The 25,214-nt window shown below is 34.3% G+C and overlaps 2 protein-coding genes across 3 annotated transcripts in view; both read left to right on the forward strand.

The window, feature by feature from the left end:
• LOC114332053 (lysosomal alpha-mannosidase) overlaps positions 1-25,214 on the forward strand; it is a 137,983-nt gene that overhangs the window by 57,581 nt on the left and 55,188 nt on the right. For both annotated transcript variants that reach the window (XM_050660943.1, XM_050660945.1), the window contains one exon: positions 12,902-13,101. In XM_050660943.1, the coding sequence (XP_050516900.1) occupies positions 12,902-13,101 (200 nt within the window). The remainder of the gene's footprint in view (positions 1-12,901; positions 13,102-25,214) is intronic.
• Positions 20,187-23,729, forward strand: LOC126891690 (52 kDa repressor of the inhibitor of the protein kinase-like). The gene is made up of 2 exons (XM_050660946.1): positions 20,187-20,552; positions 21,114-23,729. The coding sequence occupies exons 1-2, from the start codon at positions 20,360-20,362 to the stop codon at positions 23,492-23,494; spliced, it is 2,574 nt and encodes an 857-aa protein (XP_050516903.1). The 5' UTR covers positions 20,187-20,359; the 3' UTR covers positions 23,495-23,729.

Below are 25,214 nucleotides of genomic sequence, written 5' to 3' on the forward strand. Positions count from 1 at the left end.
CCGTTTTTCTACTGTCTAACTCTTTTATAAATGTGGTAAAATGCATGGCTTCATCAACTTGGACTTTTACTGTTTCAAATCCAGTGGTTTTTATTGTATATTTACCATCTGTAACTTCGTTGAGTAGCTTGTGTATAGGTTCGATAACTCCAACTTTGTATATGGTTACAGGTGGCGGCTTAGGTACAGTTTTTGTGTCCCTTGGTTTGTCATTTTTATTGTTCGATTCACCTTCTTCAGATAAACTACTGAATTTATTTTGTAACTCTAGCGGTTTCTGCAGCCAGTAATCACTGATTTTGGTTTGTTTCCTAGAGCCAATAAGTTCAGGGCTTCTTAGTCTCTTATTATTTGAAACTTCTATCCATTCTTGTTGAGAAGATAGGTCTTCTTGCTGTTGTGGACCACAAAAATGTTGTGTTATTTGTTGTTGTGTATAATTTTGTATGTTTGAAATTTCATTATGATGTATTAAATTATTATTTGACGGGCCGCCACTGCTATCTTGCATTATTAGTTATTTTACTAATGTTAATAATTGATATATGATGATAAAATAATTAAATAAAAACATTAAATAAAACTTTCAGTTTGTGAAGCGAAAAAGTCGTAAATAATAACAAATAAATACCTTTTTACGTTCGCTGATATCAGCTCTCACAGAAACGATAAGTCTGCCCACACCGGATATTTCGCCGTTAGATGCAGTTAAACCTCTTTTTATGGAGCTTATGTTGCTGTTTTGAGTTTTTAATACACACTTAACTTTTGTCTATATTCTGAATGCAAACACAAACTATCTTGATGAGTTTTATTTTCTTTAAAAACACGGCACAGATTAAAAACAGTTTAAAAATGTTTCGTTGAGTCAAAAGTACGACACTATCGGTCTCTTAAAATATGAGGTTTTGTAATATTATACAGGGTATTTTAAAAGATAATTACGTTTTTTTTATTAATTTCGTAGCAAAATTCACACCCTGTAGAATTGTAGTAGTTTGACATCTAAAACTCTACTTAAGTTCAAATGATTTTTAATATACTCTACTATTGTTAAGAATCATTAGTATAGCTAAATTTATAATGTTAGTCTACAGGGTTGGTCGACACTCGGAATGAGTATTTTCTGAGTTTTCTTAAATGGAACACCCTGTATTTTAGTATTGTAATGAAATGATATTTTATGGTACTTTTTTATTTCTTAAGCATTCCCTATACCTAACTGCTTTAATTTGTGCTTAATTGTTAATCGCACCAACAATCCTAATTACGTAGGTATTTTGATAGCTAAACCATTATTGGTAATTTTACGGACCAGTCTGGATTAATATGTATTTATTTCTGAAAAATTATTTGGGATTGAGTATTTTCACGGCCAACCTAATAAAATTTTACGTATTTTTTGTTGCAATTAATGTTTAGCTTGAATCACCAATAACTCACAAATTAAAGCAGTTAGGTATAGGGAATGCTTAAGAAATAAAAAAGTACTATAAAATATCATTTCACTACAAAACAAAAATACAGGGTGTTCCATTTAAGAAAACTCAGAAAATGCTCATTCCGAGTTTCGACCAAACCTGTATACCAAAATTAAAAATTAGCTATACTAATGATTTTTAACAATGGTAAAGTATATTAAAAATCATTTGAACGTAAGTAGAGCTTTAGATGTCAAACTACTACAATTCTACAGGGTGTGAATATTGCTACGAAATTAATAAAAAAACGTAATTATCTTTTAAAATACCCTGTATAATATTACAAAACCTCATATTTTAAGAAAGAAGACATCGAAGAGAATCCAAAAATGTAAAAATATACAGGGTGTCCCATTTAAAAAACGAAGTTATAAGCAACTTCCGGTATAACCGGAAGTTGCAAAGAGATGAAAATATTTTCATTTAATAGATCATCCTTCAAAACCCCTTTATTCCAATTTTCATAACTCTGTTGCCTTTAGTTCTCGAGATATTTCTAATAGGCCAGTTATCTGCCTCACCCTATATAGACTGTGTAAATTGTTACTCTGTATAGTCTGATATGAAATAATTTTCATCCGTTAAACAAATTAGTGAAGGTAAAAATAAATTAAGGGTAGAGTGACGCTAACACCATTTTAACTGTTTAATAATAAACATCCAAATAACATTTAGTTGTAATTACATTAGTCTTATCTCTTTTACTGCGACAAGTAAAAAGAACTGGTACATATACTACAATATTCGGTACATATTTGCCGTCAACTCTGAGGTTTGAAGTCTGATTGCAGTAAAGGTTTCTAATTATTTTCAGATCTTGGTTGTTAATTCCTGCTTCTTTTAGTATTTGCATCATCTTGGCGTGTTGTACTCGATCAAACACTTTCTCGTAATCAACCAGACATGCGTATACGTCGCAATTGACGTCTCTGCATATCTGGAATAAGACTTGTAATTGAAAACAAAGCCTCTCTCGTACCAACAGCATTTATGAACCCGAACTGGTTGGGTGAAATTTGACTTTCACATATCTTGTAAATTCTCGTATGGATTACCTTTAGGAAGAATTTTAGGAGATGACTCATCAGACGTATCGTACGGTATTCTTCGCATTTTTTGGCTCCTGGTTTTTTTGGAAGTGCAATAAACTCAGACTTCAGCCATTCTGTTGGTATTTCTCCAGAGTTGTATATGTTGTTGAATATCTGTGTGATTATTGCTATTGATTCGTTGTCCATCAGTTTGAGTAGTTCTGCTTGTATATTATCGGGACCTGCTGCATTGCCTTCTTTAGCTGTGTTATAGCAGAATAAACTTCCTGCTGTAATATTATTGATATATCATTTACCTCTTTTTCTAACTCAAAGGTGTTATCTCTTTGGTGTTCAAATAGTTTTTCTAGATATTCTTTCTACGTTCTAATTTTACACTGTTTGTCTATAATGATGTTTCCGTCGGAATCAATTAGATTTCCTTTCTGTCTCCGCGATAGTCCACCTGTGAGTTATTTAACATTGTGAGTATCGTACTTTGACTGTAGAGTCTCAATTTCTTGGCATCTCTCCATTGCTTGTTGCTCTTTCGCTTCTCTAATGTTCCGTCTTATTAATATATCGATTGTTTTATATGTGTCCGAGTATTTTTGGCATTTTTTCTTTCGTCCATTAGCCTCAGGATCTCATCTGTTATCCATGATTTCTTCTTGGTTCATCTATCTGCCTTTAAGTGTTTATCCTTTACATTTTGAACTATTTCGGTTATCTGATTCGTCTCTAATTGCAGTCACTTGCTCGTTTAACGTGGCTTGAACCCTCATTTTCGTGTCAGGGTCTTTTAGCATACGTAGGTCGTATGATTGTGATTTCTTTTTCTGCACTATTTTGACGCGAAATATAGGGTGAGGCAGATAACTGGCCTATTAGAAATATCTCGAGAACTAAAGGCAACAGAATCATGAAAATTGGAATAAAGGGGTTTTGAGGGATAATCTATTAAATGAATATATTTTCATCTCTTTGAAACTTCCGGTTATACCGGAAGTTGCTTATAACTTGGTTTTTTTAAATGGGACACCCTGTATATTTTTACATTTTTGGATTCTCCTCAATATCTTCTTTCTTAAAATATGAGATTTTGTAATATTATACAGGGTATTTTAAAAGATATTTACGTTTTTTTTTTATTAATTTCGTAGCAACATTCACAACCCTGTAGAATTGTAATAGTTTGACATTAAAAACTCTGCTTACGTTCAAGTGATTTTTAATATAGTCTATTATTGTTAAGAATCATTAGTATAGCTAATTTTGAAATTTTAGTATACACAGTTGGTCGAAACTCAAAATGAATATTTTCTGAGTTTTCTTAAATAGAACACCCTGTATTTTAGTATTGTAGTGAAATGATATTTCATAGTACTTTTTTTATTTTATAAGTATTCCCTATACCTAACTGCTTTAATTTGTGAGTTATTGGTGATTCAAGCTAAACATTAATTGCAACAAAAAATACGTAAAATTATATTAGCTTTGCCGTGAAAATATTTAATCACAAATAATTTTTCAGAAATGAATACATATTAATCCAGACTGATCCTTAAAATTACCAATAAAGGTTTAGCTATCAAAATACCTACGTAGTTAAGATTCTTGGTGCGACTAACAATTAAGCACAAATTAAAGCAGTTAGGTATAGGGAATGCTTAAGAAATAAAAAAGTACCATAAAATATCATTTCATTGCAATACTAAAATACAGGGTGTTCCATTTAAGAAAACTCAGAAAATACTTATTCCGAGTTTCGACCAACCCTGTATACTAAAATTAAAAATTTAGCTATACTAATGATTCTTAACAATACTAGACTATATTAAAAATCATTTGAACGTAAGTAGAGTTTTAGTTGTCAAACTACTACAATTCTACAGGGTGTGAATATTGATACGAAATTAATAAAAAAACGTAATTATCTTTTAAAATACCCTGTATAACATTACAAATCCTCATATTTTAAGAAAGAAGACATCGAAGAGAATCCAAAAATGTAAAAATATATAGGGTGTCCCATTTAAAAAAACGAAGTTATAAGCAACTTCCGGTATAACCGGAAGTTGTAAAGAGATGAAAATATTTTCATTTAATAGATCATCCTTCAAAACCCCTGTATTCCAATTTTCATGATTCTGTTACCTTTAGTTCTCGAGATATTTCTAATAGGCCAGTTATCTGCCTCACCCTGTATATCCACCAGTGGAACGTGGTCCGTCTCTAAGTCTGCTCCAGGATAACTCTTGACAGATGTAAAGCTGTTTCGGAATCTTCTGTTTACCAAAATATAATCTATGTATTTGATTTCTAATAATTCTCCCGGGTTTGTCTTGAGGGGATTTCCACGTGTACAGCTTTCTAGGTGGTAATTGGAAAAATGTGTTGGTGACAACGAGTCCTGATTCTTCTGCGAATTTTTCTAGGAGGTCTCCTCTGTCGTTTCGGACTCCAAGTCCATGTGCGCCGATGTACTGCATCTTATCTCAGTAATATGATCCATAAAGTGATCCAAGTATTCCAAATTTATTTTTTTTTGAAGTTATTTCTACCTCTCTCTCTTTACCTATCCCGCGTAGTACCTCCTCGTTGGTCACGTGCTCGGTCCAGGATATAAGTAATATATGTCGGGAAACCCACATTTCGGAAAATATGGGAGAGAGTAATTGATAGACGGATACGTGAAGAACCGAAATATCCGATAATCAATTTGGCTTTATGCAGGGCAGATCAACAACAGATGCAATTTTCATTGTAAGGCAACTGATGGAAAAATACAGGAATAAAGAGACCAACGCTCATTTGGTATTCATTGATCTTGAGAAAGCATATGATAGAGTTCCTTGAGAGATTCTGTAGTGGGCACTCAATAAGAAAGGAGTCCCTGACGAATATGTTAAGATTGTGAGAGATATGTATGAGGGAGTAACGACTAGTGTTAGGACAGGTGTGGGAGAGACTGATAAATTTCATGTGAAACTAGGATTGCACCAAGACTCGGTGCATAGTCCTTATTTATTCTCATTAGTTTTGGACCAGATAACAGCGAAACTACAGGGTAGCATTTCATGGTGCCTAATGTATGCTGATGATGTAGTGTTAATAGGAAATAGTGAAACAGATTTAGAACAAAAACTGGAACAGTGGAGACAAGCTCTGAAGGAAAGAGGTTTAAAACTTAGGACAAAACAGAGTATTTGGAATGTTCATTTAAAGATGGAGTTACTACAAATAAAATGGTATCTTTGGATGGTGAAATGATTGTGAAAAGCAATAGTTTTAAGTACCTAGGATCGGTATTACAGAGTAATGGAGAAATATATGAAGATGCATGCAGTAGAATTAGGGCTGGATGGATGAAGTGGAAAGAAGCGAGTGGTGTGTTGTGTGACAGAAAAATTCCAATGAAGCTGAAGGGAAAATTCTATAAAACAGCCATAAGACCGGCTATGATGTACGGAACTGATTGTTGGGCAGTGAAAAAGAAAGAGGAACAACGAATGCATGTGGCGGAAATCAGAATGCTTAGATAGATGAGTGGAGTGACAAAGAAGGATACAATTAAAAATGAGTATATTAGGGGAAGTCTAGGTGTGGCACCAATGGATGCCAAAATGAGAGAACATAGGTTAAGATGGTTTGGTCATGTTCAACGTCGAGACGTTAATCACCCAATACGAAGAATAGCCGAAGTGCAGATTCCTGAAAGGAGTAGGAGAGGAAGACCAAAGAAGACCTGGGGGGAAACGATAAGGCAGGACATGTTGGTAAAGGGGATTAACATTGATATCAACCAAGATAGAATTGTGTGGAGAAATGCAATTAGGGAAGCCGACCCCGTATAGGGATAAGGCAAAGAGAATGATGATACGTATTTCCTTAGATTGATCCCAACTTGAATTAACTGTTGTTCCTAAATAGATGTACGAATCCACGCGCTCAATTCTTTGATTGTCTAATATCAGTTGTCTTGGCCGTTGTTGGGTTTTGCTTACTGCCATCCATTTGGTTTTTGTGATGTTTAGTTTGAGTCCGTATTGTGCCGGTAGTCTACCTCTCAAAAAATACTTAAACAAAGGAATTAGCAGATCGTCAAATCTACTAGAACTAAATAAGAAAAAGAGGAAGACTATATCTTAAAAAAAAAAACTAAAAATTCTTCTTCTTTATAACGTGCCCTATCAAGTCCTCTTAACGTTGGCGATTAACATGGCGAAACTGTGTCTGTCTCGAGCTATTCTAAATAGTTGCTGTGCTTTCTTAATGCCTGTCCACTCCCTGATATTCTTCAACCAAGAGGCATGTTTCCTACCCATTCCTCTGGTCCTTCGATTTTACCCATCATAATAAGTTGAAGAATATTATATTGGTCTCCCCTCACTACGTGTCCAAAATAGGCCATCTTTCTAATTTGATATTATCAAACAGCTCACGAGTAGCATTTGCTTTTCGACACCGTATAAGAGGACTGACCAAATGTAACATTTAATCATACGCTTTCGAAGTTGAAGTTGCAAGATATCATTACAAAAGAATGACCTCATTTTTAAAAAAGTTGTGCGGGCTATCTTTATTCTAAATTTTATCTCTTTATCTGGATCTAGTTGTTTAGTAATATGGCAACCAAGATATTTAAAACTGGGTACTCTTTGAATTATAAATATGATCATTAACATATAACCGTGAATCTTGATGTTCTAAACGGATAAACACCATGTATCCCTAATAACACCAAACATTCCATGAATGTTCCTAGAATGTACACACAGGACATTAAAAACATTCCTGGAATATCCTCAAAAGCACAAGAACGTCCTCTGAATGTCCCAGGAAAGTCCTCTATCGGCATTTTAAACATTCCCTGAATGTCTTATTGGGACATTCCATGAATGTCCATGAATGTTCATAGGACATTCAAAGAATATTTTTTAGACATTCCCTGGATATAGTCGCTGATGTGACATAATACCTCCGATTTGTATTTTCATGAGTTTTGTAAGAGAGACTAAAAACTTTTTTTATAGTCACCTCCTGTTTTCATATGATATTTTTTATCATGTTTTGTAGTAAATTCAACTATCTATTTACTACAAAACATGTCAAAATTTACATGTGAAAACAGGAGATGACCCTAAAAATGGTTTTTCGTCTCCTACAAAATTCATAAAAAAGCAGATATGAGGTATTGTCACATCACCGACGATATACCAGAAGTATATGTGGCCATACCAAATAATACATCCTTGATAAATATCAACTTTTTGTTGCACAAAATATTGTCATATATTTTTTTCCATAATCATCACTACGATGATGATTCATTGTATTGAATTGTACATTACAATTACAATCTGGTCATAACTCACCAATGAGCAATTTTAATTTAACCTAAATTACTACTGTTCCTTAAAATGAAGAGCTTACCCCATAGCGTATTTTATCTAATCTAACAAGATCGTGCACTATTCTAGCATACTCAGGCACACAAGCACTATGCTCTGCTTTTCACTATCACCTATCACTCAAAATAGTTCAAAAGGCTTTGTCCTCTTTAATTTTCTAGTTTGCCCAGTAGTATCGAGGAGCTGGATTTCCTCAATATTCTCGTACTTATGAAGTTGTTGCTCGTGACTTCCTGCCATCTTCTTGATGATTATATCCAGGTTCCATTCCTAGGTCTTAATATTTGTTTGTAAAGTAATAACTTATTATGAATCGACAATGTGGAGTTTCTTCCAACTAGCCAATACACTTGTTATATCTTTCTTTTGCATTTCATAGCCACAAGGCTATACGTTTCCTTCCTGGTTTTTTTGTAGACCATTTTCAGCTGATACTAAAAAAAAAGGACGAAGCTGTTGTGACCAAGTGCTGTCCTTAACTACATTCATCGAAGCTGGCTTTGAAAGACGTGAAAAATCTGCCATAACATTTATAGACCTTACGGCTGCCTATGACACTGTGTGGAGAGAGGGTCTTATTTATAAGTTGATGAAAATCATACCCTGTCTCAAAATTTGCCAGCTGATAAACAATCTACTAACTAACAGACTGTTTCAGGTATATATAAATGATGCACGAAGTAGCGTTAGAAAACTTAACAACGGCTTACCTCAAGGCTCAGTGCTAGCTCCTTTATTATTTAACCTTTATACGGCGGATATACCTGAAACAAAATCGAGAAAATTCGCTTATGCAGACGACCTGGCCATTGGCTTCCAAGATAATAGTAAGGAAGCTGGAGAACGAGCTCTAAACGAGGACCTAACTACACTTAGTAACTACTTTAAGAACTGGCGCTTACGTCCTAACACAAGCAAAACTGAAACCTGTCTCTTTCACCTGTCGAATCAACTTGCGGGCGATACCCTCAATGTAACTCTAAATGATGCAGCTATCAAACATAACAACAACCCCAAATATCTAGGCATCACACTTGATAGAACACTCACCTTCAAAAGCCATCTTACAAACGCAGCCGGTAAACTGAGAACAAGAAACAATATAATAACAAAACTTGCTGGAACAACTTGGGGTGCTTCTGCAGATACTCTTCGGACCTCTGCTCTAGCTTTGGTTTTTTCAGTGGCAGAATATTGTGCACCAGTATGGTTAAATAGTGCACATACAAACAAAATCGATGTCCAACTTAATCAAACCATGAGAATAATCACTGGAACAATAAAATCAACCCCAGTGAGATGGCTGCCTACTTTGAGCAATATTGCTCCACCAGATCTACGCCGTACAGCAGCATTAGTGAGAGAGTATCAGAAAATTGTAGCCAACATACAATTACCAATCCATCAAGACATACCAGACATCTCAAAAGAGCACCAGCGACTGAGGTCTAGAAATCCTCCAATCAGAACTGCCCGAACAATTGGTGATCCCTATGATATACAAAGGCAATGGTCCACAAGATGGATGCCAACAATAGCAGCAGACTATATTCAGATATCCATCCCAACCCAGGGTTTCATCGGATCGGGTCTGCCCCGGCCCACCTGGGCGAGGCTTAATCGCATACGTACCGGACATGGTAAATGTGCTGATTCTCTGTTCAAATGGGGTCGTGCAGAAAGTCCATAGTGTGATTGTGGATCGCCTAGACAGACCATAAGTCATTGTGTTTCAGATTGCCTAAATCGTGCCTACCGTGGAAACCTCCAGGACTTTGTGGAATGCTCCCCAGATGCAATTGAATGGCTATGTAAATTGGACATTAATATTTAGATTCATTCATTATGTTTTGGTGTTTGAATAATATATATTATATTTGTGTATTTATCGTACTGAAAAAGTCCATACGCTAAATAAATAACTAAAAAAAAAAAATAAAATGAATGGTAATTTTTCTATTCTTTACAATTAAAAATCAAAAGAAATCAAAGAAATAGTTACTATTTACAGGTAATATGCATAAATAATTCGTTTCATAAAGAATAAAGAAAATTGAAAACGGATTTTATAATTCTTCTTCTTCTTCTTCGTCTAGCCATTCACGTCCACATCTGAACATAAACCTCTTCAAGTCTTCCTTTCCATTGTTTTTTGTTGTACGCTACTTGTAGCCAATTTTTCCCGGCAGTTCGTTTCAGATCATCTGTCCATCTCAGAGGAGGTCTGCCTCTGGGTATTTTGTGTTCGTATGGTCTCCAGGTTAGAATTATTGTTCTGTGCCATCTGTTAAGATCGCTCCTAGCTACATGTCCAGCGTATTCTCATTTCAATTTTAGTGATTTTTGTACCACATCGGTGACTTTGGTTTTCTGTCTTATCCATGTGTTTGTTTTCCTGTCCTTAAGTGATATGCCAAGCATTGCTCTTTCCATCGCGTGTTGAGTGACTCTGAACATGTCCATATTCTTTTTTATGATTGTCCATGTTTGTGCCCCATATGTTAATATCGGAATAATGCATGCATCAAAAACTCTAGATCTAAGATGTAGTTGAATTTGCCGATTTCTAAGTATATAGTTCAGTTTGCTGAATGCTGCCCATGCTAACTTTCTTCTTCTTTTTATTTCTTCCGTTTGAATTTCCCTATTTATTATTATTTTTTTTCCTAAGTACTAAGTATATATATTCTTCAACTTTTTCTATAACTTTGTTTTTATTATTGTCATCGTTTCTTTGGAGTGCATGACTTTTGTTTTGTTTAAATTTATTTTCAGTCCTATTTTAGAAGATTCTGTGTGTAGTTCTGAAAGCATGGTTTGCAGTTCCTGTAGGTCAGTAGCTATCAGGATTATGTCATCCGCAAATCGTAGATTACTGAGGTAGCGGCCATTGATGTTTATTCCCTTATATTTCCAATTTGGATTTTTAAAAACGTCCTCCAAAACTAAGGTGAACAGTTTGGGCGATAGAGTGTCTCCCTGCTTGACTTCCCTGTTTAATGGTACAAGGTTCGTATATTCATTTTCATTTAGGTAGTATGTAGCTGTAGCTTGGTTCAGAGTTTCTTTTATTAAGTTAATATATCTGCTGTCTATTCTACAATTTTGCATTGCGTTTATTACGGCCGTGTGTTCTATAGTGTCGAAAGCTTTTTCGTAGTCTACAAATGCTATAAAAACTGGAAACTTGTATTCGTTACATTCTTCTATTAATATTTTTGTGGTTAACAGGTGATCGGAAGTTGAATAGCCTTTTCTAAAACCTGCCTGTTCATATGGTTGGTATTCATCTAATTTTCTTGTTAGTCGGGTAGTTATGACTTTGGTGAGTATTTTAAATAGGTGTGACAATAGACTGATGGGCATGTAGTTTTCCAACTTTAGATTATCACCTTTCTTGTGTAATAAGATTACTTTAGAGTTGTTCCAGCTCTTAGGGACTTTGCCCTGGTGTAAACAACTGTCTATAAGCTTAGTTACAATTGCAATGAGTTGCTTACCTCCTTCTAATATCATATCTGTGGTAATCATATCTTCTCCTGCAGCTTTATTTCTTTTCTCGTTTCCCAATGCTGTAGTTACCTCTGAAATTGTTACTTTTGGCATTATTTCCGATCCAACATTTTTTATTAATTTCCGTGCTGGTCTCATTTAATCGTCTTGTTGATGTGTTCTGTAGAGTTCCGTGTAAAATTCTTCTAATCGTTTCAGTATGTTTTCTCTCTAGTTTGATTCCATTTTCGTCTTTTCTCATTAATGATATTATCTGACGTCGTCCTAGTGTTGGTCTGAGGCATTTCATACTCTCATTTTTTTCAATAGTTGTTGTGATTAATGTTTCTTCTTCTTTTCTTTTTGGTTTTCTGATTTTTTTTCTAATCTGCCTATTAAGTTCTCTATATTCTGCGGTTCCCTTTTTGTTAGATTTATTTAAGATCTTCCTTTTTTCTATTTGTTGTAATATTTCTTTGTCTAATTCATTGTGTGTTGTTTTTGGTTTTTTCAGTTGCAGAATGCTTTTGTTTACTGTTTCAGTTATCAGGTTATTCAAATCTTCAATATCATTGGAGTTTATCTGCTGCATGTTAACTTGATTTAATGCATGCATTATCTTTTTATTAAATTCACTATTTTTTATTTCTTCAGATGTCCATTTGTATCTTTTTTCATGTATTCTTTTTCTTTCTAGTTTTTTGTTTATTACTAGTTTTGTTCTTATTAGTCTATGGTCGCTTCCTAGGTCAAACGGATTTTATAATATTTACATAATAATTGTTTAAACAAAAGAGATCCAGCCAGAGCAAAACTAAAAGACAGAACAGCAAAAAAGCCACTAATTTCCATTTTCCAATCAAACTTTTTAGGTTATCCTGAAATGTGATGACCACGGCCTACATAGATACACGCGCGGCAAATGTGAAAATGAACGCAAATCGAATAGTAAATGGCCTCTCTTAAAATATAGGACATTGGTAGTATGTTCATAGAATGTCTTGTGGTAACATTCCACCCATAATTTAATCAGATGTTCACAGAATGTTCCTTGAATGTCCAGGACATTCAAACATTAATAGAACTTTGATAGTACATTCCTGGAATGTTTTGTGTTGTTAGGGATTTTGTTTTTGAACAGTTTATGTTTAGGCCAGACTCTCTTCCCATTGTGTCAATGGCATTTAAAGGGCAGTGTAATCCATTCATGCCATCACTTAAAATAACTGAATCATCTGCATATATGATTGTATTTATCAGGGTTCCATTAACTTTCACACCCCATTCCAAATTATGCAGCGCTTCTTCAAATATTCTATCTGAATATAGATTGAATAACAGTGGGGACAGTATACAACCTTGTTTGACACCTTTTTGAATTTTACATATTTCTATTGAAAATTCACAAACTAAAATTTATATAAATCGTGCAACTTGTTTCCAAAAGCTTTATGATATTTTATGCTTAATGCTATTATTTTAGGTGAGGAAGACTTTGAAATTGTTAAACATATGAAGTATCCATTGGAATTCAACACAACAAGTGAATATGAACTTGTAAGTCACCTGCAACTTCACCCGATGGGACTAAAAGTATTTTATTTGGAAAAAACTAGCAATAAATCAGTGGCTTTAGAAACTAAGTACCTTTCAGGAAACAAAACTTTCACTTTACAAAAGGAGGTATGTATTTATAACCTGAAGGTAGTCACTGTATTAACAATACTATTGATATAGTAGGTACCCAAGTAGCAATTTGTCGACGCGACAACGTTGTCTACCGCGTGGCAACGTTTTCTTACAACGTTGTTATTGCCTAGAAGACGACCCTATTCTGCACTGATTTGGTGGACGATTTTTGAGTTGTCTTAACGTTGCCTAGGCAACCTCCTGTAAGCAACATCGTTTCGTAAGCGTTGCATAAGACAACTGAAGCGACTATAAAAAGCACCTGAGCGTGCAATGGTTGCTCAAGGAGTCAGACTAGTTATGTTTTTTTACCTATATTTTTAACACCTGTATGGTGAATGCGAAAACCAAGAAGTAAACTGTTTTGACATCGTATTGGGTATTTAAATTTATATAAATACATAAAGGACTTATTACCTGATGTGAAATTTATTCTTTCAATGCATCTCAGATTACCGTCAAATATGGATATTTCACCTTTAAAAAACACACGCGCTCCTTTTTTTATTACATTTTTGACAAAAATATGCAAATTTAAAAAATCTAATTTTAATATAAATGTCAAAATTTATGTTAAAGATGTTCTGTATAAATTTAATGTATTGATGGTGCTTTTAAAGGTATCAGAAAATGCCTGCATTTTTTATATTCTGTGTTTTCATTTTCTTTACATCCCAAAAATCTCAAGTAAAACCAAAATGGCGCATTTAACAATATTACCAATATTACTAAAAAAATACCTTATAACCAACCTTAGACGGACGATACAACTTAAGTCCAATCGCCAACCAAACCCGACCGCGCCGACTATCAAAACCATTTTAGAACGCACCCTCTTATTGGGCGACAGAGGTCATGTGACTAGTGTCAAAAGTGTATCATTCTCATTAACAGCGTTGCCACATTTAGTAGATTTCTACTTTTTATGGTAGATTTTTGATATTTTTTATAAAATTCTATAGTTTATTTTTTAACCAGGAGGAGTAAACTTAAAAAGCAGATTCACGCCTAAGAAAGTCACTAGAATATCAACCAAATACATCTTCTTTTTTGGTTGATCATGTCGGCCCTCAACGGTAATCCATAAATATTATATTATATTATATTAATACGTCGCTAAAGAGTTCTAAAAATGACTGCTTTTTATATAAAAGCAGACTAACAATCATTAAAGGAATAACACAGTTAACACAAAAAATCGCCGGTATAACTTAACTAACCTATGAAATTCCACTAGTGTCAAAATTTGATAAATGTCATTACTGTCAAAATTTTATAAGAGTGGAGTAAACTTGCCTGCAGTTGGACCAATTACAAACAAGCATTACAGCGCGGTAAATTTGAATCACTCCTCTTGGTTAAAAACAAACCATTAGTAAGCAATATTTTTTAGTAGATTTTTGGTATATTTTAACAGAATTTAATCCATTTTTTCGAATCATGAGGAAACTGTAATAAGTATTTTTGAAAAATTTAAACGCAGAATGAAAGACTGCATTATTTAGAAAAACCGAAACGTTTCTTTTGAACGAGATATTTGGAATTAAAAGTCACACTAAATTTTTTCTTTTTTTCACCCCTGTAACTTATCAAAATAAACATTATAGAAGTTTTCAGGGACTTTCGGTCCTCGGTAATAACGTAATCTTTCTTTGTGCGTTTAAATTTTTCAAAAATACTTATTAGTTTTCTAAGGATTCGCAAAAAATGAAAACATTTAAAATACATTGAACATTTTAACAGACGATTTGCGCCTATCCCCTTAAGTTAGCTGTTGTTTTTATTATAAAAAATCCCAAATATATCCCAAAAATCCTTAAGTATATTTTAGTTTTTGATTTAGTAGATTTTAGCTAAAAAATGGTAATTACCAGTTAGTGGTTTGGAATAATTAGGTTTCCAATTTTGTGGAATTCCTCTTGGGACATTTAGGACGGATGTGCATATCACTGTATCACTGTATATTTACATGGCCTAAAAAGAATCTACTGATTTTGTGAAAACAAAACTACTGAAAGAGTAAAAACTGACCTGGCAACCCTGTCTACGAAAGCTGATACAAAGATTAAGGTTATCAAATCTCAAATCTACTGATAAAACAATGGAATGGAAACCAGCTATTAAAAAAACAAATAAACAGGTTAAATAAATCGAAAATTTCCATCAAAATAAAATATATAATAATAAGAAAAAAATAAGGTTATACTAAAGTAAATTCTTTTTCTCCTCTGGAAATTGCCGCAAACGTATCACACCTCTAGAACAACACATGATCGTGACGTGACAGACAATTCTACTCAAACTCAACTACAGAGTCGGCCAGGGCGTAAATTAGTTTAGCATTATAACATTTTTAAGTCGTTGAGATTGTTGAAAAAACTGAACTGTGATATGTAGTTGTCACAATGGTAATAAATTAGTTGCCCGCATAACTAAAGGTTGTAACATCGTAATGTCAGTTGGGGTAGGGGACATTGGCCGAAACAACTGAAAATGCTCTCGGGCAACGTTGTATACAGTGCATTTGTTTGTACTGACAACCAATGCGTCGAAAAATTGCTACTTGGGTACTTTACTTCAACTTTTCCTATGCACGAAAATATTTACGAACAACTTCTTATACTAGCTTTCTTTTTAACTCACAGAAACTAGTATCGCAAAATAAAGCCCCTTCATAGAAATCACAATGAGTTAAACAAGGATAAACAATATCGAATGTCTTTGATAACTTATGAATTTTGACGTTTATAATTTTCAATGACAGTGATAGTTATTTGATTTATTTGCATTTATTGTTTATTTGGATTTATAAATCAATAAAGTTTTATTTATTTATCAATAAAGTTTATTTGGTTTAATATTTATAAAAAAGAAATATAATATTTTAGTTAAATAGATGAAGAGTTGCAATACTGACTTTTGGGTCCCCAGACAAAGACGAGTATTAGTAATAACCAAGGACCGGATTAAATTCAATCTGCATTTTTTGCATATTTTTACATTTTTTTTGATAAATTAAAAATGTTGCATTTTTCAAACATTTTAAACATTTTGCATTTTTTCTTGATAAATTCAGAAAAGTTGCATTAATTCGATATTTTAAATCTCAAAGGTTCACTTTCACTTCCAATTAAAAAATTATCAGTCGTAAATTCAATAACTGTGTATAATCCATTTCTTAAGAAAAATGTTTAAATCAGGTAATATTCTTATTCTATTATCTATTTTTGGGACTAGCCGACTAATCCCTAATATAACTGGTCGGTAGGACAACAATTAGTTGACATAGGTTGTAAAAACCTGTTTGCTCTTTGTAGGGGGATAAGCAGGTACAGAAATTTAGATTTTAATATTTAAAGCTGAAGTTCATTTCGTGTTTTAATTCGCGTGTTTTAATTCGCAGTGCGTTGTTGCGTATTATCTTTGACATATAAGTAGTTTAAATTGTGTAAAGAATCATTTTTTCGCCAAAATGCCGAAAGTGACAAGTATTAAACATTTTAATATTGCATTTTTCATAAAGGCTCTTGCATATTTTACACAAATCAATTGCATTAAAATGCGCATTTTTTTACATTTTTTTGGTGCATTTTTTCCGGTCCTTGGTAATAACGTAGTGTTGATAACTCAGTTCAGAAAAATTTGCATTTGTGTCACTGCTTCTCCAAAGGTTTGAATAATATACAGGGTGAGGCAAATAAAGGGCCTATTAGAAATATCTCGAGAACTAGGCTTACCATAATTACGAAGAGCCAAACCGGGACGCAGAAGATGAAGAGGCTCATTTTCGTTTTGCTTTTCGTTTAGTTTGTGTAAAAAATGTGAATATATTTTTTATGAGAAAAAGAGATAAAGTACAATACAAACAACACTAAAAATTTGACCAGTTATATTATTTATTTATTTATTTTTATAAAATTATATTTGCCATAAAATTCAGTACATGACATGTTTAAGTTGAGTTTGCACGTAAACAAGGCATATTCTTCCTCCCGATCGTCAGACCACATTTTTTTCATCCGTGAAAAAATTCTCTCCAGTGGCGCTGAAGTACCGGGTAGACACATAGTAAACTCCATAATTTTTTTAATTCAGCACCTCAATACGATACTTGTGAAAATGGGTGAATAGCTGGACCCATTTCTCGGAATAACTAGTTTCATTAGAATTTTGGAAGAAGCCTTTTACCACAGTATAAAGAGGGGCAGTAGAACCACTCTCCGAAAAATTGGAAGTAAAATCTGTAGTCGCGCATGGCGACCGCGCAATGTTCTTAGTCGCTTTTGCCCCACTCTCGCATTGCTAGTCGCATAGAAACGTACGGGTTTTAACAGGGAAAACCCGCATCCACCACTGGTGAATTATCAAGTGCGTACTGCCGGTATTACTTCTTGAGATCAAAGTGCCGACAGAGAAGTGGTTTTACTGTCCCTTTTTATACTGTGCCTTTTACCATTAACACCTCATCAAATAACTCATCAATCTTTATTTGGGTTTTCGATTGAGGTTTTTGCATTTTATTTATATTTTTTGCTGCTTTTTCGATGTCACTCCAGTTAAGCTCATTTTTCAAGCAGAACTACTCAAAATCTTCGGCTCCGCCGAAGATCTTTTCCCACAATTCTAAATAAGAAATGCAGCGCTCATAGAAAGCGTGAACGTCACTAATGAAGTTTCCGACATTTATCAACATTTATCGACATTTCAACATTATCATTAAATTTATTTAAGAGTTTTAAAAAAATTTGTTTTTCATCCTGTTTTGAAGATTGTTTTTTAACTTTTGTGAACTCCATACCTACATCTGTCACAGTTGAGTTAGTCTTTTCCATAGACTAAACGGTTTTGTTGAATACATTTAACTGTCCGAGCACAAACCAAAAGTAAAGTGCTCCCAGTTCTGTTGTGAAGAAATTTAGCAATGCGAGAGGGTAGTTTACTTGAGCAAGAAAATAAGATTTCAAGCATTAGTGTAGCGGCAGTATCCTTTCCACAGCTGGTAATAAAGACAGCAATCTTGTATTTCCATGTTTCACTAATTTTTTGAACTCGATGACAGCTGTCTCACAAAACTCTTTTAAGTTTGTAACGCGTACTATACGGTATATATACAAAAATATTTGTATATTTTTACAATGATTGCTTGTATTTCGACAGGAAGACCATTAACTGCATGTTGAATTATTTTGTGAACGATGTGTGCGCTGGAACAAATGCCTTTTATGGTAACGCCGATAACTTCCTTGAACCTGGAATAGACGTTGTTGTTGTCTCGCCAGTTTTCCCTCCGAAATTCGTATTACAGTTATCACCACAGAAAGCTGCCATCTTGTTTTCTATTTAGTGTTTTTTTATTATCGACATTATGTGATTTGCCAAGATTTCAGACGTTTCACCGGCGACAAATTAAAAATCGAGTAACTTGACAGACAGATATTCTGTCTCAGGTACCAAGTACGTAACAACTTTTGGTGCCTGTAAATTGAACATCATGTATGTTTGATGTATCTGTTGAAATGCCCGAAAATTTGCATTCTTTTAGCTCGTTGTGTAGTTCATCTCTTGCCATCGGTGCGAGGTGCAATCATTCAGGAGCAATCAGATGTCTTAAATTTATGTATTATTGTGGATTGCTATATGGAATGCAAAAGTAGCTTCTTTAGCAGCAATGGAAAGTTCATTTTCTACGGGTTCAGCATTTTTGAAAAACGATGTTATGGTAGATGAGTTTGCAATGGTACTTGCGCTGGATTTGTGTTTTGAGCACTTTAGACGATCCTTGATCAATGGCTTGGGTGTCGGTGTGGTTCAAGTTTGACCGGGACACTAATGCAAACCGGCCGGGACGCCGGGACAGGGATCTCAAACCGGGACCGTTCCGGTCAAACCGGGACGTATGGTAAGCCTATCGAGAACTAAAGGCTACAGAATCATGAAAATTGGAATAAAGGGGTTTTGAAGGATGATCTATTAAATTAAAATATTTTCATCTCTTTGCAACTTCCGGTTATACCGGAAGTTGCTTATAACTTCGTTTTTTTTTAAATGGGACACCCTGTATATTTTCACATTTTTGGATTCTCTTCGATGTCTTCTTTCTTAAAATATGAGATTTTGTAATATTATACAGGGTATTTTAAAAAATAATTAAGGTTTTTTATTAATTTCGTAGCAAAATTAACACCCTGTAGAATTGTAGTAGTTTGACATCTAAAACTCTACTTACGTTCAAATAATTTTTAATATACTCTACTATTGTTAAGAATCATTAGTATAGCTAAATTTTTAATTTTAGTATACAGGGTTGGTCGAAACTCGGAATGAGTATTTTCTGAGTTTTCTTAAATGGAACACCCTGTATTTTAGTATTGTAATGAAATGATATTTTATGGTACTTTTTTATTTCTTAAGCATTCCCTATACCTAACTGGCCTATTAGAAAAATCATCCCCTAAATATTCATCCCTTAGTTACAACTCCTAACTTAAATTTTTTTAATAGCACCCTGTACCAGGCGCGGATCCAGGGGGGGGGCAGAGGGGGCAATTGCCCCCCCCCCCCGAGAATCTGAGGACAAAAAAAAAATGTGTATTTATTTCTAAATTGAGGATAACGAGTGCCACTGGCCACACAGAAAAGAGCTTTATATATTTAGCGATTGTCCTATTCAAAGTTTGTTTCCGCGTGCAAATTTCCCGTGCTCTCTCGTCGAATAATATTCATTGAAACAGTTCCGTAAAGATTTTAATTTGCTTGCTGTAAAGCTTATAACCGTGCGCACGCCCTAGCGTTAGAAATTAGAAACGGAACTTCGATTAGATTAGATTGCGCTCGACATAGTTCCTTATTCTGACGCTAGAACGCGCGCATGTACAACAACAAATAAGATGCCATTTTGATGTCGGTGCTTATTTGTGCTTTGTTGTTGTTGTGAGCTGATGTTATGAAACGAGCTGCCAAAATTACAACGTTCTTCAAAAAGTTGAAGACAACGTCAGGTAAGGTTACTCTATTTCATAAGCCATAGTAATAAAAGCTAGTAGGTTAGTAGGTTTAATAGTTATTTTTTACGCTTGCTACGTTTTTGTTTACTGTTTAGGCTATTATTTAGGACTCACTAAAAATTAGTTTAACTTTACTTTTATTTTTTATTTATATTTAACGTTTTTTTGTGTTTAATTAGTCTACCCTTTTAAAGTAAAATACATTTTTTAATGTAAGAAATCAGATAAAATCAAATTTAATTGATTAAATGTTAATTTTGTTTGATTTTCACTTTAAAACAATTTCAGATAGCAGTAATGGTGAGACTGAGGGTGCAAAACGAGACGATGAAGATAAACCCGAATCACTTACAATAATTCGAGATGAAGTGGAAGTGGGACAACATGAGCAAAGCTCGCTTGCTGTGTCACAAAACCCAAACTTCGAAGTGGAAGTTTTCGGTAAGCCTTTTTTGTAATAGCGAGCAACAACATATAATCCTGCAAAAGACACATATAGAGGATAAGAGCTTTAAAATGATACCCAATTTGCCTAGAAAAATAATTATTTAGGGGTTGATTTGTTGAGTACGAAAATCAAGTAAATTGTTTTAATAATGTGGATGATAACTTTTAATACAAGTTACATTTTAAATTAAACAAACTATTTCAAGTCTTAAGACCGCGTCCCACCATCAAATAATTTGATCAAACTTGACAGTTAGTGACACAAAGTGACAGTTAGTGACGTCACATCCTGAGTGTTCATTGTGGATAATAATGAAAAACTTTAATTTTAAATAAAGTACAAACAAGTTAGACAACACAATACAAAACATTTGATTAAACTAGACTGTTAGTGAGAGCACAGATTTTTAGAATTTAAAAAAAAAAACTGCAATTGTGACGTCACTTTGACGTACTTGCGGAGTTTGCTCAAACTGTTTGATCAAATTATTTGATGGTGAGACGCGGCCTTAATAGGTCTAGTCGATCAATTATTTCAAGGTTGTGTTTTTTTAGGAGATCCTCTGGCCTTGGATTCACACTCAAAAAGCAGTGGACCTACCAACTCCTCAAGCGAATCCAGACCTACAATTAACTCTGAAGGTAAAGTGAAAGAGCTCTCTTCAAATCATATCATCAAAGATATAGGGCTATATGTAAATAACAAGCCTGATGATTACACAAAATATCTTCTTTTGGAAGAACATTGGAAGCCACCCTCAAACTACGTGTATCCATATTCAGAAAACTCAAAGGGCGTTAAAAGGTATTTGTCTAAAACCCACCTAGAAAATCATACATGGCTTGTACTTTCAGAGTCGAAGAAAGGTTTGTTCTGTAAATACTGTGCACTTTTCGCCCAAGAAAAGGCAGGTCACAATAAGGGCGTGAAGCTGGGGAGACTTGTAATTGAACCTTTGACACGGTTTAAAGACTTAACAGGAAAAGATGGCGACTTGCAAACCCATGAAAGAAGTTTATACCATAAAACCTGTGTAGAAATGGGGAAAGACTTTTTGAAAACTTACAAATCACCTAATAAAGAAGTTATCAATCAGGTATGCTCTGAGCGGCTTCGTCAGGTTACAGAAAATCGTGAAAGGCTAAAGCCCATTATCAAAACCATTATTTTGCTCGGGCGTCAAAACATACCTTTTCGAGGTCACAGGGACGATGGTCCTATCAACCTAGACATTGAGACTTCAGCAGCAAATCAGGGGAATTTCAAAGCTCTCTTGCAGTTCAGAGTAGACGCGGGTGACAAAGCTCTCGAAAAACATCTTAATACATCATCTTCTCGAGCAACATATATTAGCAAAACAACGCAAAATGCTTTAATAGAGTGTTGTGGGGATGAAATTCTGAAAAGAATACTCGAGTCCAAATATTGGTCTATGATGTTTGACGAAACCAGTGATTTGTCTCATAAGGAACAGATTACATTAGTTGTCCGTTATCTTTGGAAAGATGCCGTAAGGAAGGAATTCATAACTTTTATTTATGCATACAATGCAGCAGCAGATGTAAATGGTAAAGAGTGTAAAGAGAACAAACTATCAGGGAAAACTCTAGGTGAAATAGTCTTAAGGAATGTAAAAGAACTTGGCTTAGACCTTAGTTACTGTGTAGGCATAGGTACAGGTGGGGCTTCGGTAATGACATCTGAAGAATCAGGTAGTGTAACAAAGATCCAATCAGAGGCAGTTAGTGCAAAACGGCTTCCATGCTACAACCACGCCTTGAATAATTCTATTTCTAAATCTAATAAGATTCGATCCATAAATAATGCCGTTGGCATTATGAAAGAAGTCATTCACTTTTATAATCAGTCAGCAAAAAGGAATGCTGTTCTAACTGAACACGTAGGAAGGCAACTAGTGAGCCTCTGTGAAACTAGGTGGGTAGATAGACATGATGCAGTAATTTTATTTTTTTGTGCATTGCCAGAAATTGTCGATTCATTTACAGAGATAAGCGAATGGAAAGAGTCCGAGTCAGCCAAAAAGGCCGTATTGTATATCAACTCAATAACAAGCACTGAATTCATTTTTTCTTGCGTTTGTCTGGTAGATATTCTGAAAAGGACCCTTCCCCTAAGCAAGTTATTGCAAAAACCAAACTTAGACTTGAACAAGGCTTCCAATGCAGTGACAGACACACTGACATGTCTGAAGGATAGGAGACGAAATTGTGATGATCATTTCACAGAGTTATACTTGGAAGCTCTAACTACCTCTGAAAAGCTGGGCGTGCAGCTCAAAATGCCCAGAGTAGTGAAAAGCCAAAGGCATAGAGAAAACTACGAAGCAGAGACAGTGATGGAATATTATAGGATGTCCATGTATATACCACTTCTCGACAATGTCATCACTGATCTACAAACCAGGTTCTCCGAAGAAAACCTATTGTGCTTTGACCTCAACCTTTTAATGCCTGCAAATATGTTGAACACCAATGTCAGCGAAAAATGCTTGGAGTTGAACGTGAGGCTGCAGAAAGTTTGCCAGAACTTTAAAACTCTTTTGCCCAGTGATTCTGAAGTGGTACTTGAAGGAGAGTTAAGCATTTGGAGAGCGAAGTGGTCAAGGGAGAAAGAAGAAGGAATGAAAATTCCAAACTGTGCCATAGAAGTACTCAAATGCTGCGATGGAGATATGTTTCCAACTGTACGAACACTTCTACAAATACTTATCACACTACCAGTAAGTGTTGCAAGTGCTGAAAGGTCATTCAGCAGCCTTAAGCTCGTTAAATCCTGGCTACGGACAAGAATGGTTGAAGAGAGGTTGAATGGATTGTGCCTTTTATACATACATCGTGATATTGAGGTGAATGTTGAGAACGTAATTGAGCGTTATGCTAAAGGAGGAAAAAGAAGGCTGGACTTTATTGTTTAAGTTTTATGGAGAAAGTATGTAAATAATAAAGTAATGCTTTGAATCTTCAAAAAAGTGTTTTGTGTTTTTATTTCCCTAACCAAGTAGGCTTTAATGAATAAATCCAATTAAAAACTATAGATTTAAATTACAAAATATGATCATGTTTTAGTCTCTAGATTGTCTAAAAACACGAGTTTTCAGTTACATTTTTCCAGACCCAGACCCCCCGGAAGGTTCCCCACATAATCCTCCTTGCCCCCCCCGAAATCATGCCCTGGATCCGCCACTGCCCTGTACATTTTTTTATAGTTTTGGATGTGGTCTTCGATCGTCTATTCAACTAATTTTCTAAAAATAAAATCGGTTCGTAAATAATCAAGAAAATATCAGTTTATTTTTGTTAATTATGTGTCCCAGACTAATTTGTCCAGGCTATATTTCTTAAACGAATAAAGATTTTCGAATGGGACAAAAACTGATCTATTCCATTTGTATTACACTTTAATATAGTGTAGAAAAAAAATCATCCCTACATATTCATCCCTTAGTTACAGGGTGCTATTAAAAAAAATTAAAGTTAGTGGTTGTAACAAAGGGATGAATATTTAGGGGATGATTTTTTTCTACGCCATATTAAACTGTATTACAAATGGAATAGGTTAGTTTTTGTCTCATTCGAAAATCTTTATTCGTTTAAGAAATATAGCCTGGATAAATTAGTCTGGGACACATAATAATTATCAAAAATAAACTGATATTTTTCTTGATTACTTACTAACCGATTTTATTTAAAAAAAATGTATTGAATAGACGATCGAAGACCACATCCAAAACTATAAAAAAATGTACAGGGTGCTATTAAAAAAATTATAGTTAGGGGTTGTAACTAAGGGATGAATATTTAGGGGATGATTTTTTTCTACGCTATATTAAAGTGTATTACAAATGGAATAGACCAGTTTTGTCCTGTTCGAAAATCTCTATTCGTTTAAGAGATATAGCCTGGCTAAATTAGTCTGGGACACCCTGTATAGTGTAGGAAACAGAGGTTGAACCTCGCAAAATGGACACAAGTCCGGTTTTATTTTTTTTCTGGTATATCAAGGGGTGCTTATTATAAGACTAACTTTTTCTTAAAAAAATTCGCCCCGGAACCCCCTTTTCACCCCTTTAAAGGGGGTAATTTGTGGTTTTTGCGAAACGTAGCCTTTCCTGTAAGTTTTGCAAAAAATTTACTTAATATAGTAAAACGAAGAGAACTATATTTCCTACTATTTATTTCCCGACAGCATATATCTATCACCCACCGTTTAGCGGGGGTGGCGCCCCAAAATTGACAGATTTTTAAAAAAGATGTTTTTAAAAAAATATGTTTTTCCCTAACTGTAATGAAAATTAAGAAGAAACCCTGCGGCAATTAATCACAAATAAGTGGCTAATTTTTTGGTTTAAGTTTCATTTAAGGGCAATTGCAAAGTTTTTAATTACAGGGTGTTACATTTTAAAAAACCCCTTTTTATACTATCTGAACCGCCTATGCTAGAGTAAAAAAACTTTCAGCGACTATCTATGTACTGGTGTTATTTATAAATTTGTATAATGTACCCTAATACCTTGTCATATAGTCCTGTCCTTATTCTTCACGCTGTAAATGTCCAAAGCACGCACTTTTCACTGAATTTAGATAAAGAGTAGTACAAAAATGTTTATTTCCATGAAAAGTTTCAGCAAAAAATAA

The sequence above is a fragment of the Diabrotica virgifera genome, chromosome 9 (genome assembly GCF_917563875.1).
Source record: "Diabrotica virgifera virgifera chromosome 9, PGI_DIABVI_V3a".
Lineage (NCBI taxonomy): Eukaryota > Metazoa > Arthropoda > Insecta > Coleoptera > Chrysomelidae > Diabrotica > Diabrotica virgifera.